Here is a 13100-nt window from a genome sequence, read left to right on the forward strand (position 1 = left end):
CTTTGCTCGTAAGGTTTACAATCAAGCGATGAGATGAGATGAGTTGGAATATTGAAAATTTTTAGACTGAAATCTTGAACCTTTCTCTCTAAGCGCGCATCTGATAAAATAAAAAAGAGAGCTCACATGTAATTATACAAAAGAAAGCATTTACATTGCCTTCAAAAGATTTGTTAAAACCATCCATTCTAAAATGCCTTTAAATATATTAGAGACAGCAATAATTAAAGGTACTGATCATATACCATATTTCCACCAAATCAAAGTTGCTACTCCCATTGTTGTCACGGCAGGTCTGATCAAGTATTGGTCGCGTGGAGGCTCCAATACATGGGAAAGAAAACTCCATGGGAAAGTTTACATAGTGACAGGAGCAACATCTCAAGGTATGGGGACCTCCGCTCTCCTAGAGATGGCATTACTAGGTGCGCAATTGATTGTTCTAACTAGAACTGTAGATGAGTGGACGACCGACTGGTGTAATGATCTTCGAGAGAAAACAGGTAATGATCTTATTTATATTGAAAAATGTGATTTAAGCGATTTGCATCAAGTGCGTAAATTTGCCACAGGCTGGTTAAATAATTCACCACCAAGAAGACTTGACGGTGTAATAATAATGTCTGGAGAAATGGAACCATGGGGCATTCCAACTATATCTCCACCTGTCAGAAGATCTTCTGTGGATGGATTAGAGTTACAAATGGCTACCAATTTTGCCGGTATTTTTCATCTTTTAGATTTGTTGCAACCTAGTTTCAAGGCGCAACCACCAGACAGGAGTGTAAGAATTCTTGTAACAACCTGCTGGTTACAGTCACTTGGTGATGTCAAGGAGGAAGATGCACTCTGGCAATCACAAAAATTCAACAGTTCATTGAAATTTTTTGCTAGCAGTAAATTGCAACTATCCCTAACGATTTTAGAACTACAAAGAAGAATTAGAACAGAGATGCAGAAAACAAAGCATGATGGAGTTGAAAGAACTGGTAGAAATGTTTCAGTCGCATTAGTGCAACCAGGCACAATGCGCTCGCTTAGTTTGCGCCGTGTGATAAGTAATGGATCAGTTGTGATATTATTGATTTTCTATTGTTTACTATTGTACCCATTATTGTTTTTATTCACAAAGAGTGGACGTCGCGGTGCTCAAAGTGTACTTTATGCACTAATGACACCAGAACTGGAAGAGGTAAATCTGAAAGACGATGAAGTTAAATATATTTCTGATTGTGCACTTGTTCAATTGCCACGTAAAGAGTTCAAAGATCACGAACTACAAAAAAAACTATATGATAACACCAAAAGAGATATATATGAACTGGAGAAAAAAATGGCAATTAAGAGAAATCAAAAGAAAAAGGACTAGCTATAATAATAAATAACAGGTTACTCAAAGATAAATATTAGCGTCACTGTCTGTATTTAAGAATTACAAATTTTGTTTTGAAGTATATATTACAGTATAGCACAAGTTGATTTCTTCTTTAACTTTTTCAGATATTTTACACCAGAGGCAGGGGTTATTCTCTTCTTCTTCTGCGGCTTCACTGTGCTCTCCGCAGAGTTTTCATATAAAACTTTTTGTTGTTGCTTCTGTTTTTGCTGCTGCTGCTGTCCTTGAATTGGTTCTTGTGCTAGTTGACGCTGCTGCTCCTTTTCATTTTGCTGTTGCTGGTCTCTTACTTGCTTCCTTTCAGCTCTTAATTTGTCTTTATCAACTTTTTCTGGGTCATAAACAACCGAAGAAACCGACTGCTCAAAGACTTCCCTCACACCTGATTGAGTTGCTGCAGAGCATTCAACATAACCGATAAAACCACATTGTTTAACGACACTATCGATCTCATCTTGTGAGACAAAATCAGAATTCAATTCCTTCAATCTTTCTGCCTCACCTGCTGATTCTCGCAAATCAGACTTTGTACCAACGAGAAAAATTGGGTATTTACCCAATTTCTTGTAGAAATCTGTGCTCTCTAAACCAGAATTTTGAAGTATCTCAGGACACCATTTATCAACGACATTTTTCAATGAACTTGGCTCGCTAATCGAAAAACACACAAGGAAAACATCTGTCTGAGGATATGACAATGGTCTCAAACGATCATACTCTTCCTGGCCAGCAGTATCCCACAAGTTCAACTTGAACAATTGAGAATCGTCCTTAGAATCATCACTTTCCTCATCGAAATACGGATTTGGCAATAGAACCGTTGTAGAATAATTATCAAAAACTGTTGGGATATAATCCTGCGGAAAGGTATTTGTGGTGTACGATATAAGCAAAGACGTCTTACCAACTGCACCGTCTCCCACCACAACACATTTGATTGATCTCATATTCTGAGTTTGACTCTTGATAAGAAAGGCTATGACCTATCCTCACACTATAATAACTATATAGCTGAATCGCGCTTTCAATTTGCCCAATTGATAAGTTCAAGCGTTTTGTCTGGAAAGTAGATGGAAAACAAAAAAAATTTGACTACTCTTTCCTCGAAACGACAATCAAATTTCAGTTCGGGGGGACTAAACCTAATCAGCAGCTCTCGGCTAAAATCTGAAAAATACAAACTTGGAAGAGCTTGAAAATAAGACACAACCACAGAAACCACTTCAAGTACAACAGTCGAGAGTCTGATCGTTTGAATATTACAGATATATCTCCCTCCACTGGATCTTTTGGGTAATTTGAAGGTACATTACTAATACAGGAGCCTGCCACTCGCCGTATCTGATCTTTCTATTTCTCTGCGCGGGTGCCCATCCAACAGACTGCACAACACAAGACACAACGGTGACTATGCTACGCTATGCAATGTTCTGCTGTACTCTGCTGTACCCTGCTGTGCTGTACGCTGTGCTACGCCATACTACGCAATGCCACTACACCGTCGTGTCTGTATATGGCAAGGTACGTTGCAGCTGTTGCAGAATTGAGGAACGACGTTTAGCGTCGGGGCGCCGGAATATGAAAACGCATCAAGCATTCCAGAAGAGGGTAAAGCTGCCTGTCTCTAACAAGAACAACTGCAGGTGGGACCAGCAGTAACGCATAATCACCACACTTGGCAGGCTGTACGTTTCTTCGTTACACTGACGTAGTTTCTGTTGCAACTGCACTTCCTTTTAAGTTTCGTCGTTTCTCCCAAAATTCCAGTTTTTTTCACCACTGGCGGGGTTTAAACGGGCCAGAACACATTAAAACGGTACGAGAAACCTAATCGTCACAAAGAATGTGCACTTTTTACCCAAACAGGAAACACGAGATTGAATATCCAAAAACAAAAACTACATAGGCGGGTAACCCCGCTGGGGGGCAAGAATACTAATCAAGAACGGTCGAGGGGCTTTCTGTAAGCGGTAGCGAACGCTAGGTGACGCTAGGTGACGCTAGGTGACGCTACGCTTACGCGTTACGCGTAATGTAACGGGTTAAATGCCTATTGTTTGGGAAGTATGGAAAAGCAAATCCCACAGACGCCCCTTACTGCTTGCCCCTCGGAGCGGCTTTATCGGTTGGTATCATGCGCACTGGCAACAGATCGGCAATACGAACAATGAAATGGATACCGTTTTCTGTTTCTTTTCTTTTACCGAAAATCGCGGAATGCTGATGTTGAGGCTTCCTTGCGTTTCTTTTGCTTTTGCTTTTGCTTTTGCTGGGAGGCGGCAGGCGCTGGGCCGGTCAAAAGCTGGACTGTTTTAGGTGCAAGACGGGGGGTACGGATGTGTGTGAGGTACATCTGTGCACCAGTGTACTTTCTCTCTTACCTCTGTGCACTGTGTACGACGGTGTCTGTTTTTCCAGTTCATCAACCAGGGTCGAGCAGCGCTGGGCGGGTAACAGGACGCGCGGCCAGCTGGAGCAGAATGAGGACGAGATGCGATGGATGCAATATGCTAAAACTAAGTGAAAAAGACACCCCACTTGGGTTGATAAGGCGTGTTGGGTTTGACACGAGTGTCTTGATTTGCCTCTTGTGTTTATTTTACCAACGACAGATATATAGTACAAACAATGGTTGCTTTGATTTCCAAGAAGAGAAAGCTAGTCGCTGACGGTGTCTTTTACGCTGAATTGAACGAATTCTTCACCAGAGAATTGGCTGAAGAAGGTTACTCTGGTGTTGAAGTCAGAGTTACTCCAACCAAGACTGAAATTATCATCAGAGCTACCAGAACTCAAGAAGTTTTGGGTGAAAATGGTAGAAGAATCAACGAGTTGACCTTGTTGATCCAAAAGAGATTCAAGTACAAGCCAGGTACCATTGTTCTATATGCCGAAAGAGTTCAAGACCGTGGTCTTTCTGCCGTTGCTCAAGCCGAGTCCATGAAATTCAAGTTGTTGAATGGTCTAGCTATCAGAAGAGCTGCCTACGGTGTCGTTAGATACGTTATGGAATCCGGTGCCAAGGGTTGTGAAGTTGTTGTCTCTGGTAAGTTGAGAGCTGCAAGAGCTAAATCCATGAAGTTCGCTGACGGTTTCTTGATCCACTCTGGTCAACCAGTTAAGGACTTCATCGACACTGCTACCAGACACGTCTTGTTGAGACAAGGTGTCTTGGGTATCAAGGTCAAGATTATGAGAGATCCAGCTCAAAGTAGAACCGGTCCAAAGGCCTTGCCAGACGCTGTCAACATCATTGAACCAAAGGAAGAAGAACCAATCTTGGCTCCTTCTGTCAAGGATTACAGACCAGCTGAAGCAAAGCCTCAAGAGGTTGTTGAAGAGGTCGTTGAAGAAGTTGTCGCTGAAATTGATGCTTCTGCTTAAACCTAATAAGATATATATAATAGTGACTAATTAAATAGTTCAAATCTTATTTTACCTTTTTTCAACAGCTGACCGCCAGCCGGATTTGGTTTTGTTGCTCTAGTACCTTGTATGGGTCGTGCTCGTAGGCTCCCTTTGATTTCTTCATCACTGTAAAATCGTACAGGAAATTTTTCTTCCTTATCGGACGGCATACTGGAAGAAGACCCAAGGTTGAAAAATATAATCAAAGGACACATCTCATATTTAAACAGAGGACATCGTCATACGATTCCCATTTTTCCTCGGATCCATTATACTCAACGAACGCAAAGATGATGAGCTATAAGGATGTTTGTAAAGTTGGCACGGGTCTGATTCTTGTTGCTACATCATTTATTATGGGTGTTTTTTATTCGAACCAAATATATGATTATCAGTTACTGTTTGGCAAAAATACAACTCAACTACATTTTGATAATGCTTTAAGACATTACCAAACCATGCATGATGTTCCTCATCCAGTTTTCTATCTTTTATGTGGAATTGCCGCCATGGGTTTGATAGGTTGCATCATCAGGGTTTATAAACCAAATCCAGATTTACAGTTATTCGAGTACTGCTCTTTAGGTCTTTACGTATTTGGTGTCTGTGTCTTTATTACAAATATCAAAACAGGTGTTGACTGTTCTGTTGTCCATAACTGGGGTGAAGTCTCTGAAAATGAAGGTTTGGCCGTTTTAGGTTCTTCTAATGTTATCTTACTTTTGCTATTTTCAGGTGTCATTTTATTACAAGGTGGCTTATGGTACACCAGCTGGGAACATCAACAGAGACTCGACAAGTTTTTTGCAGAGGAGGCTGCTGAAGTTAAAGCTAAGGCTGCTGCCGCAACTGTCAGTGATTCTGCAGCTTCTAAGAAGAAAGAGAACAAAAAGCAAAAATGAATTGCTTCATTACTAGTTTTATTACTATTTTCTCATAGTTTAATATAAAAAGACGTATCGTATTTACAAGCTTTTTTTCTATGCGAGTTTTTGAATGCATCATCACCATTTATATGCACCTCCAGGTGTTCCTCTAATTGGTTTCTCCGCTAGTTGTACCCATGGTTTTTTCCTTTGTTCTTTTACTTGAGACTCGTAAGCTAGTCTTTTTTTGGTTACACTCTTTGATTTCAAAATACATCTAACATGGACGTAGGGATGTGTTATAATACCTATTCTACCTCTGGCTTTATAGTCCATCCTTTTGAGCCAGCGTCCATCACTTCCAGTCCATATCTGAGATATGTATAAGTCATCTGGATTTAATCCCAACTTTTCACCATCTTTTATTCCTCTTTCCAGGAGCTCCGCTACTTCACGAGCAATTTTCTTAGGGGAAAAATGGCATTGAGTAAGTGCCTTCTTAGCATCGAGCCCATTCAGTAACCTAAGTAAAACGGTAGCTTTCTTCATAGATGACTTAATTCTGTAAGATTTAACATAAACGGATGGCTCTAATACATCAATTTCTTCTCGCGTCAATTTTAACTTGAACTTTTCTTGAGATCCTGGCAATGTTACTACGGAGTCCTTCTTATAAAATCCACCATTCAAAGTGCAATTGGCTTGATAGAGCTTTCTTTTCAGCGGTGATAGTAAAAGCTTATGCGCCAGTTTCTCTGACTGTTGGCTGGACTGTATATACTTCTGTAGCAGTGTATCATTATCAACTGTGATAGAATCTCTGATTTTACCATCTTCGCCATCCTCGGCGTTCTCAACATCTGCCGCAATGGCCATTCTGTTTGATATTTTGCTTGGATCGTCGTCATTCAAATTCACCTTTTTCGTCAATCCCCCAAACAAGGAACTATTTGATTCATTCAGAAGTGTACGACCAATATGGTAAAATTGTTTACTTCTGTAAGCATATCCACTTGCCAAAGGGAATCTAATGACACCTGAGGTATATCTCTGGCACAAAAACATTTGGCCAACTTTGTGAAAGTTCCTCAACAATATTACAGTGTGTTTCTCGTTTCTGACATAGGTATATCGTTTGACACTTCACTTGATTCAACTCTTAAATTTCAAATTTTTTTCTCTAGTGATAGCTATCGCGTTAAACGTGAAACCGAATTAATACAAGATTACAAAACATCTGCCTGTTGGTAAAGTATTTATCTGTCTATAAATGCAAATCTCTGCTCAGGGTCAAAAGTGAGTCCAATTATATAACCTCCCGAAAAAATCCTTGTGTACTATCTGAAACTGTATTGTTGTGACCATACATCCCCAAACGTATAGATGTGGATGACATGGTTGAATCATCCACCAAAGCCGAGGATTCGCTCATAGATGATATATAAGAATACCTGTTCTCTTCTGGATCCATCTCCAGTATCTGCCCCACATTGCGCGATTCAACGGATGTTGGAGGTTGATTTTGTACTGAAGCAGCTTTCCTTGGGGGCGGCAAAGGCGGGCGTGGGCGCCTTCTTGATTCAAAGTTGAACTCATTTTGAAATGGATCACTTTCATCTACTAGGGGTGCTTGCTGCGGTGGCTTATTTCGCAACATTGTACCATTCCTTATTCGCGCCAAAATAGTATCCGCATTGTGATCATCAAGCGCATCTTTTTCTTCGTTGGTATCATCACCAGATGCTGGCCATGGGTAACCTGCCCTGCGACCTATTTCTGAACTGAAACCCTTAACAGTCTCCCTTTGACCAGTCCTTCTTTTCCAATATATAAAAAATATCACTAAGCAGCAGGCTATGAAGCCTCCAACACCGCCAACTACTCCACCTATTATTTTATCTCTATTGGCTTGACTGGAATTGCTTCTCGAACGGTCTTGATTTGCTCTCATCCAGCGTTCATAGAAATCAACCCCTGTAGTCATTGTAGTCTTTTGTGAATTGAAACCTGATGTGGCTGCGTTTATGTTTAGGACAGTTTTTGTCGGAAGTCCAGTTTCAAAAGTTGTACTTGATCCTGTTATTTCGTACATTTGGGTGTAGAAAAGATAAATGGAATCAGAGCTTGTTGAGATTGAGAATCCACTATCACTCAAGGAGCTAGGTAAGGATAGAATGGAAGAGGTGACCGATTCTTGATAAGAGGATGAGGGTAAAGATGAGAAGGAAGGCGCCACTAACGTCTGCGAGGTCAGAAACATTGGCGTTGAGTTCTGTAGCGTTGAGGATGTAGCATATGGTGATGATTGTCCTGTTGATGATAATTTGTCTGATGACTGAGAAGAGGAAGCGAGCGGCAAAGACGATGATGTAGTGTCTGATAAGGACGTTGTTTTCATGTTGCTTGATGAATCTCGCGTTTGTGCCATATCTGCTGAAGATTGGTTCCAACTAATTGACGAATGAATTGACGATGAAAGTCCGAACATTGAACCAGTGGATTCTGAAGTTGTCAAAGCAGTGCTGGAAGAGATTTCTAGCGAGGTAAACTCATTCGGGAGAAGAGTTCTTGAGGAGGACGAGGCTTCTAAACCTCTGGAGGTATTATACGAATGAGATCCTGTGAATGCTCCTTGAACTGACTCTCCCGAAGATGATGTAGACCTAGGACCTGTGCTAGAGGCTGCGGTTGTAGAATCAGTTTCGTTACCGTCCAAGCGCAAGCTTGAGGGCATGACAATAGAGAAGCTCAATGATGACTTGGATGTAGCTGAAGAGGCTGAACCAGCACTTAGAGATGGGCTTATCGTAAACGAACTTAAATCCCCCTCATCACTTGCTGTTGTCAAAAAATAGCCCGTCGATAAACTAATGGTGTTTGATGATCTGGAAAGTGTAGCATTGAAATTCATCAGTGCGAGCCACCAGGACAATTGCCGCTACTCTTTATGAATCCAATTTCGCAGGTCAAATTATTAACCAAAGCTTTTTTTAGCAGCCAACTTGAGGATCACGAAGAAAGTGGAGTATAAGCTGCTGAAGTCTTCAGCGAACGGTCACTACAATGAATAGCACTCAACACTTTGATTAAAAGGCTCTGGTTGCAGTTACAAGTTACCACAAATGAACACTAGTCCAATACCTTCCGAGTTTTCTTCTGTCTGATTTTTCTTACGAGTTTTTTTTTCGGTAGTTGATGTTCTGAGGTACAACGAAAAAAACTGTTTAAATGAATCAAGGACCGTGTATCGAGCCGAATATCTATATTCAAAATGCGCAACTCACTTAGCAGTAGATCATTCCCTGAATTGCAAAACTCCATACTTGTAGCAAAAGTAAAGAAGCAGCATGTTGCTAATATCTTAGTCGTATTCTTATTATACCTCTTGCTGTTGCTTCGTCAGGTAAGATTACATTTATGTTTAGTTTAAAAAAGCTAGCATTAGTTTTTTCTAAATTCTCACAAGATATCTTATTGTGCTTAAATAATACAATGCTAAACAATTCATATAGTGTCACTTTCACGGCCAGTAAGAGTCAAACCAAGAGACAGTTTCGCCTTGCGCGTAATCAAATTATCACCAAAGACCTCCATCAATTTAAGACTTGGATTTTGAGACCCAACCTTTTCCACAACGCTATCATCAACGCATCTTACAAATGAAACGTCGAGATGCGTAAGTTTAGGGCAGCTCATCATTAAAATAGATTCCTTAGTCAACGCTTTAATTGAGTTTAGATTAAGATATTCCAGTGATTCTTTGGCGTCATTTAATAGAAGTTCAATAACAGCCATATCTCCAATTTGAGAGCATCTTTTCAAACTGCAATGCTTTAAATTTGGAAGTGGGACGGCATTAAAAAAGTACATCAGGCTGTCAGTGGATATAGAATTCAATTCCTCTAACTCCAATACAGTCAGTGATCTATTATCTGCCAAGAATGATGTCATTCCATTAATCACCATGGAATCAGTTAGATCGCTACATCCATTTAGAATTAAGGCCTTTATATTTGACCCGATTTGGCCTAAGATATTTATTATTACCTCATCAGTAACATCTCCCTCATTGAAGGGATATTCGATAGCTAACGTATGCAGTTGATCATTGTTAATATATTGCGGCAGTAAAGCATAGTTGAAAACTGAATCTAGACGAGAAAATTTCAAAGAGAGTAAATCTGACCCGCAATTAATTAAGAGACTACTCAATGACCTATCAGTAAATCTGTGAGTATTTGATATGTGAAACTCTGTTAGCCTACCCTTCATATTTCGAAAAAATTTGTCCCATGTATCGCTGTTGATCAAGAATGGTCCATCTAGATGTACTGCACTCAAGTTTGTCAATTTTTCACTCATATACAAAAGAGCTTCATTGTTCAATTGCCCACACATTTGAAGTGAAACTTTAGTTAAATGAGGACAAAATATAGCTAAAGACTTATAGCCTTCAAAGGATAGCTTAGAACAATCATAAAATGTCAAGTCATTTAAATCCGTTTTCAAAAAGAGCTGCAACGTACTATCATTCAATGCCCTATTTTTAGATAATGCTTTACCCAGATTGTTCAGGTTGTCTGTCGATATACCACCAAGAACATCTCTAATCTGTGAAAAGAACGTGTCTTCGTTTTTTTCATTTCCTTTTTGAAGGTCATAAATATTTCCACTTATTCTTTTGATACAAAGGTCTTGCAAAGTTGGTATTCTGTCTAGTTTCCTATCTAGCAAATCGGCGGCTCTTTTTCTTTTCTTTCTACGATTTTGCAAGACTTGGCTCTGTCTCTTTTTATCTGCCAGTGTGGTTTTTATGCTAGCTCGCTTCTTCACTGAGGTTTCATCACTACCGTACTCCTCTTCATCACTGTCCTGGTCCACTTTAATTCGCCGATCAAACGGTAAGTCGTCATCCGTCTCGGTATTTGAATCGCTGTCACCCAATAGCGCAGTCTGCTCAGTATCATCCGTCTCCGACTTCAAAGACTGTATAGTAGCTTCGTCTTGTGCTGCATTTGGCTCGGACTCTTTTTGCTGTTCCTCTTCTTCTCCCTTTTGCTGCTGTTTCCAACGGTCTTTAATGGCTTGGGCACTGATACCTTGATCTCTTAAGAATTGTGTAAGAGCGGAGCTTGGCCCCTTGACACCATCGTCTTCATTTTTCTTAGATCTGCTCCTATTTCTGTACATTCGTGTGCAAACATTTGCGAGAAACTTGGAAACAAGTCTGATTAGCCTTATCGGTTGTCAAATAATACTTTTCATTGCGTAGAATTGATTGACTATCATGCATTTACTCACTACCTCAATGAAAAAAAAGATTGCGCAAGCCCGGAATCGAACCGGGGGCCCAACGATGGCAACGTTGGATTTTACCACTAAACCACTTGCGCCTAAGAAATGATTAAGACGTAATGTTCATTTCACATACATATTTACTCTACAAACCTCCTAAATGTGACCACGTTGGAGAACCAGAGACGATCGAATTGTGTTGAAATATAGATGGATATTGTGAGGTATGTCAAAGATATGACTCATAAGAATCAGAAACAAGAGAATTGATAAAGATAGTGAAAGAAAAAATGAAGTCAGTATTTGGAAAGAATGTTTTCTTCGGCGTTGTCGATAGTAACTTGGTTTGACATTGATGATAGTACTTGAATATTCAATTATTGTTGAAATATAAATCGAGATTGTGAGATATATTAAAGAGATGACTTATAAGAATCAGAAAGAGACAATTGGTCTGTAAAACAAAATAAACGAAGTCAGATGAAACCCTAACAGAATGTCAATCGATAATGGAAAGATATCGGATGATAATCTATCACGAGACGTTTACAACTCAGGAGTCTGACTACGAAGGAGTCTATGGCATGGAACATGAAATAACAGTTGTACTGTGGATTCTATGGGACTAGAAATGGTGTGATGACGATGAAAATTCTTCACTCGTCGTCCTCTCTTATGGTTCAATAAGTGCGAAATGCTAGGTATAAATACTGACGTATTTTCCAGATATTAATCCAAGTTCAATTAGTTTTATTTCAATTCGTGATATAGAAAACCAAGGAATTATATATCTCTATAATTGAATATCATAGTATCATCATCAATGTCAAACCAAGTTACTATCGACAACGCCGAAGAAAACATTCTTTATAAATAATTATAGAGATATATAAGCCCTTGATTTTCTATATCATGAATTGAGATAAAACTAATTGAACTTGGATTGATATCTGGAAAATACGTCAGTATTTATACCTAACATTTTGCACCTATTGAACCATAAGAGAGGACGACGATTGAAGTATTTTCATCGTCATCACACCCATTTCTAATCCCATAGAATCCGTAGTCTAACTGTTATTTCTTGTTCCATGCCATAGACTCTTTCGTAGTCAGATTCCTGAATTGCAAACGTCTCGCGATAGATTGTCATCCGATTTCTTTCCGGTACCGATTGATATTCTGTTAGGGCTTCATCTGCCTTCGTTTATTTTGTTTTACAGACCAATTGTCTTGTTTCCTATTCTCTAAGTCATCTCTTTAATCTAACTTACAATATCGATTTATATTTCAACGGTCAGACTGTCGATTTAATATCTCTTGTTTATATCATAACATCACTCAATATTTCTGTCATCAATTTATACTTCAAAAGAACGCTATTCTAGCTTTTTTTCAAATTGGTAGCAATTAGGGTAAACAAACCTCCAGCAACAGTATGACAATATGACACTGTCATCTAAACCTCGCGGAGATTATTAAAAAGGTCAGGACGAATCTTTGTTAACGTTTTTACCGATGGTTTACGTTCCAAGCATCGGAGGACCAGTGGTCTAACATAGCAGCTACTCCAAATCTGAGAAAAATCCTTTACTATTAGCCTGCAAGTTCAAAGAGCGGTTGTCATAGTTGCTGCGATTCAACCTGCATATTTTATGAATTTCCTACGTTAAAATGATCAACAGCAAACAGTACATTCATAATCCCTCCTTTCAGGCATATATTGCCTCGATATTCCAAGAGAAGGGTGGGATCAACAAAGTGGCGAAAACATACACATAAGTATCTGGTTTCCACTTATTTGACTACAGTGTGATTGAGGTTGATCAATAAACAACAATATTAGCTTTACTTCTCACCAAAAATAAAAATAGAAATATAAACCGACTATAAACCTACATGGCAGAGTAAAACCCCAATGCACAGAGAAACATATCCATTAGCGAATTCCACAACATGGTTAATCAACAACATATTTAATCAACAACATAGCTATCCAACAGGAAAATATCCATTTTAGTGGGAGTGGCATGAACATGATGGCTTTGAGCAGCACGCTTTAGAAGAGTCTTCAGCGGCTATTCCAGTGCAGTCGTCTCCACATTCCTTACATTTAGCATTTTCATCGCAACACG

General features: G+C 39.5%; 7 protein-coding genes and 1 non-coding gene across 8 annotated transcripts; 3 read left to right on the forward strand and 5 right to left on the reverse strand.

Annotated features, from left to right (window-relative positions):
- Positions 1–193: 193 nt before the first annotated feature.
- Positions 194–1369, forward strand: PBR1 (putative oxidoreductase; the record flags this gene model as incomplete). Its single annotated transcript, XM_037290089.1, has 1 exon — positions 194–1369. The coding sequence occupies one exon, from the start codon at positions 194–196 to the stop codon at positions 1367–1369; it is 1176 nt and encodes a 391-aa protein (XP_037145984.1).
- Positions 1370–1458: 89 nt separating this feature from the next.
- Positions 1459–2343, reverse strand: RHO5 (Rho family GTPase RHO5; the record flags this gene model as incomplete). The annotated part of the gene is made up of 1 exon (XM_037290090.1): positions 1459–2343. One exon carries the CDS (start codon positions 2341–2343, stop codon positions 1459–1461), a length of 885 nt encoding a protein of 294 aa, XP_037145985.1.
- A 1681-nt stretch (positions 2344–4024) lies between these two features.
- RPS3 (40S ribosomal protein uS3) lies at positions 4025–4780 on the forward strand (the record flags this gene model as incomplete). Its single annotated transcript, XM_037290091.1, has 1 exon — positions 4025–4780. One exon carries the CDS (start codon positions 4025–4027, stop codon positions 4778–4780), a length of 756 nt encoding a protein of 251 aa, XP_037145986.1.
- A 314-nt stretch (positions 4781–5094) lies between these two features.
- SHR3 (Shr3p) lies at positions 5095–5706 on the forward strand (the record flags this gene model as incomplete). The annotated part of the gene is made up of 1 exon (XM_037290092.1): positions 5095–5706. The coding sequence occupies one exon, from the start codon at positions 5095–5097 to the stop codon at positions 5704–5706; it is 612 nt and encodes a 203-aa protein (XP_037145987.1).
- A 102-nt stretch (positions 5707–5808) lies between these two features.
- Positions 5809–6735, reverse strand: MRPL22 (mitochondrial 54S ribosomal protein uL22m; the record flags this gene model as incomplete). The annotated part of the gene is made up of 1 exon (XM_037290093.1): positions 5809–6735. One exon carries the CDS (start codon positions 6733–6735, stop codon positions 5809–5811), a length of 927 nt encoding a protein of 308 aa, XP_037145988.1.
- Positions 6736–6976: 241 nt separating this feature from the next.
- TDA7 (Tda7p) lies at positions 6977–8581 on the reverse strand (the record flags this gene model as incomplete). The annotated part of the gene is made up of 1 exon (XM_037290094.1): positions 6977–8581. The coding sequence occupies one exon, from the start codon at positions 8579–8581 to the stop codon at positions 6977–6979; it is 1605 nt and encodes a 534-aa protein (XP_037145989.1).
- Positions 8582–9174: 593 nt separating this feature from the next.
- RAD7 (UV-damaged DNA-binding protein RAD7) lies at positions 9175–10860 on the reverse strand (the record flags this gene model as incomplete). The annotated part of the gene is made up of 1 exon (XM_037290095.1): positions 9175–10860. The coding sequence occupies one exon, from the start codon at positions 10858–10860 to the stop codon at positions 9175–9177; it is 1686 nt and encodes a 561-aa protein (XP_037145990.1).
- A 132-nt stretch (positions 10861–10992) lies between these two features.
- Positions 10993–11063, reverse strand: HG535_0Gtrna11G. Its single transcript has one exon. It is a non-coding gene; the product is annotated as a tRNA-Gly (tRNA).
- Positions 11064–13100: the final 2037 nt, after the last annotated feature.

The sequence above is a fragment of the Zygotorulaspora mrakii genome, chromosome 7, assembly GCF_013402915.1.
Source record: "Zygotorulaspora mrakii chromosome 7, complete sequence".
In the NCBI taxonomy this organism is placed as follows: domain Eukaryota; kingdom Fungi; phylum Ascomycota; class Saccharomycetes; order Saccharomycetales; family Saccharomycetaceae; genus Zygotorulaspora; species Zygotorulaspora mrakii.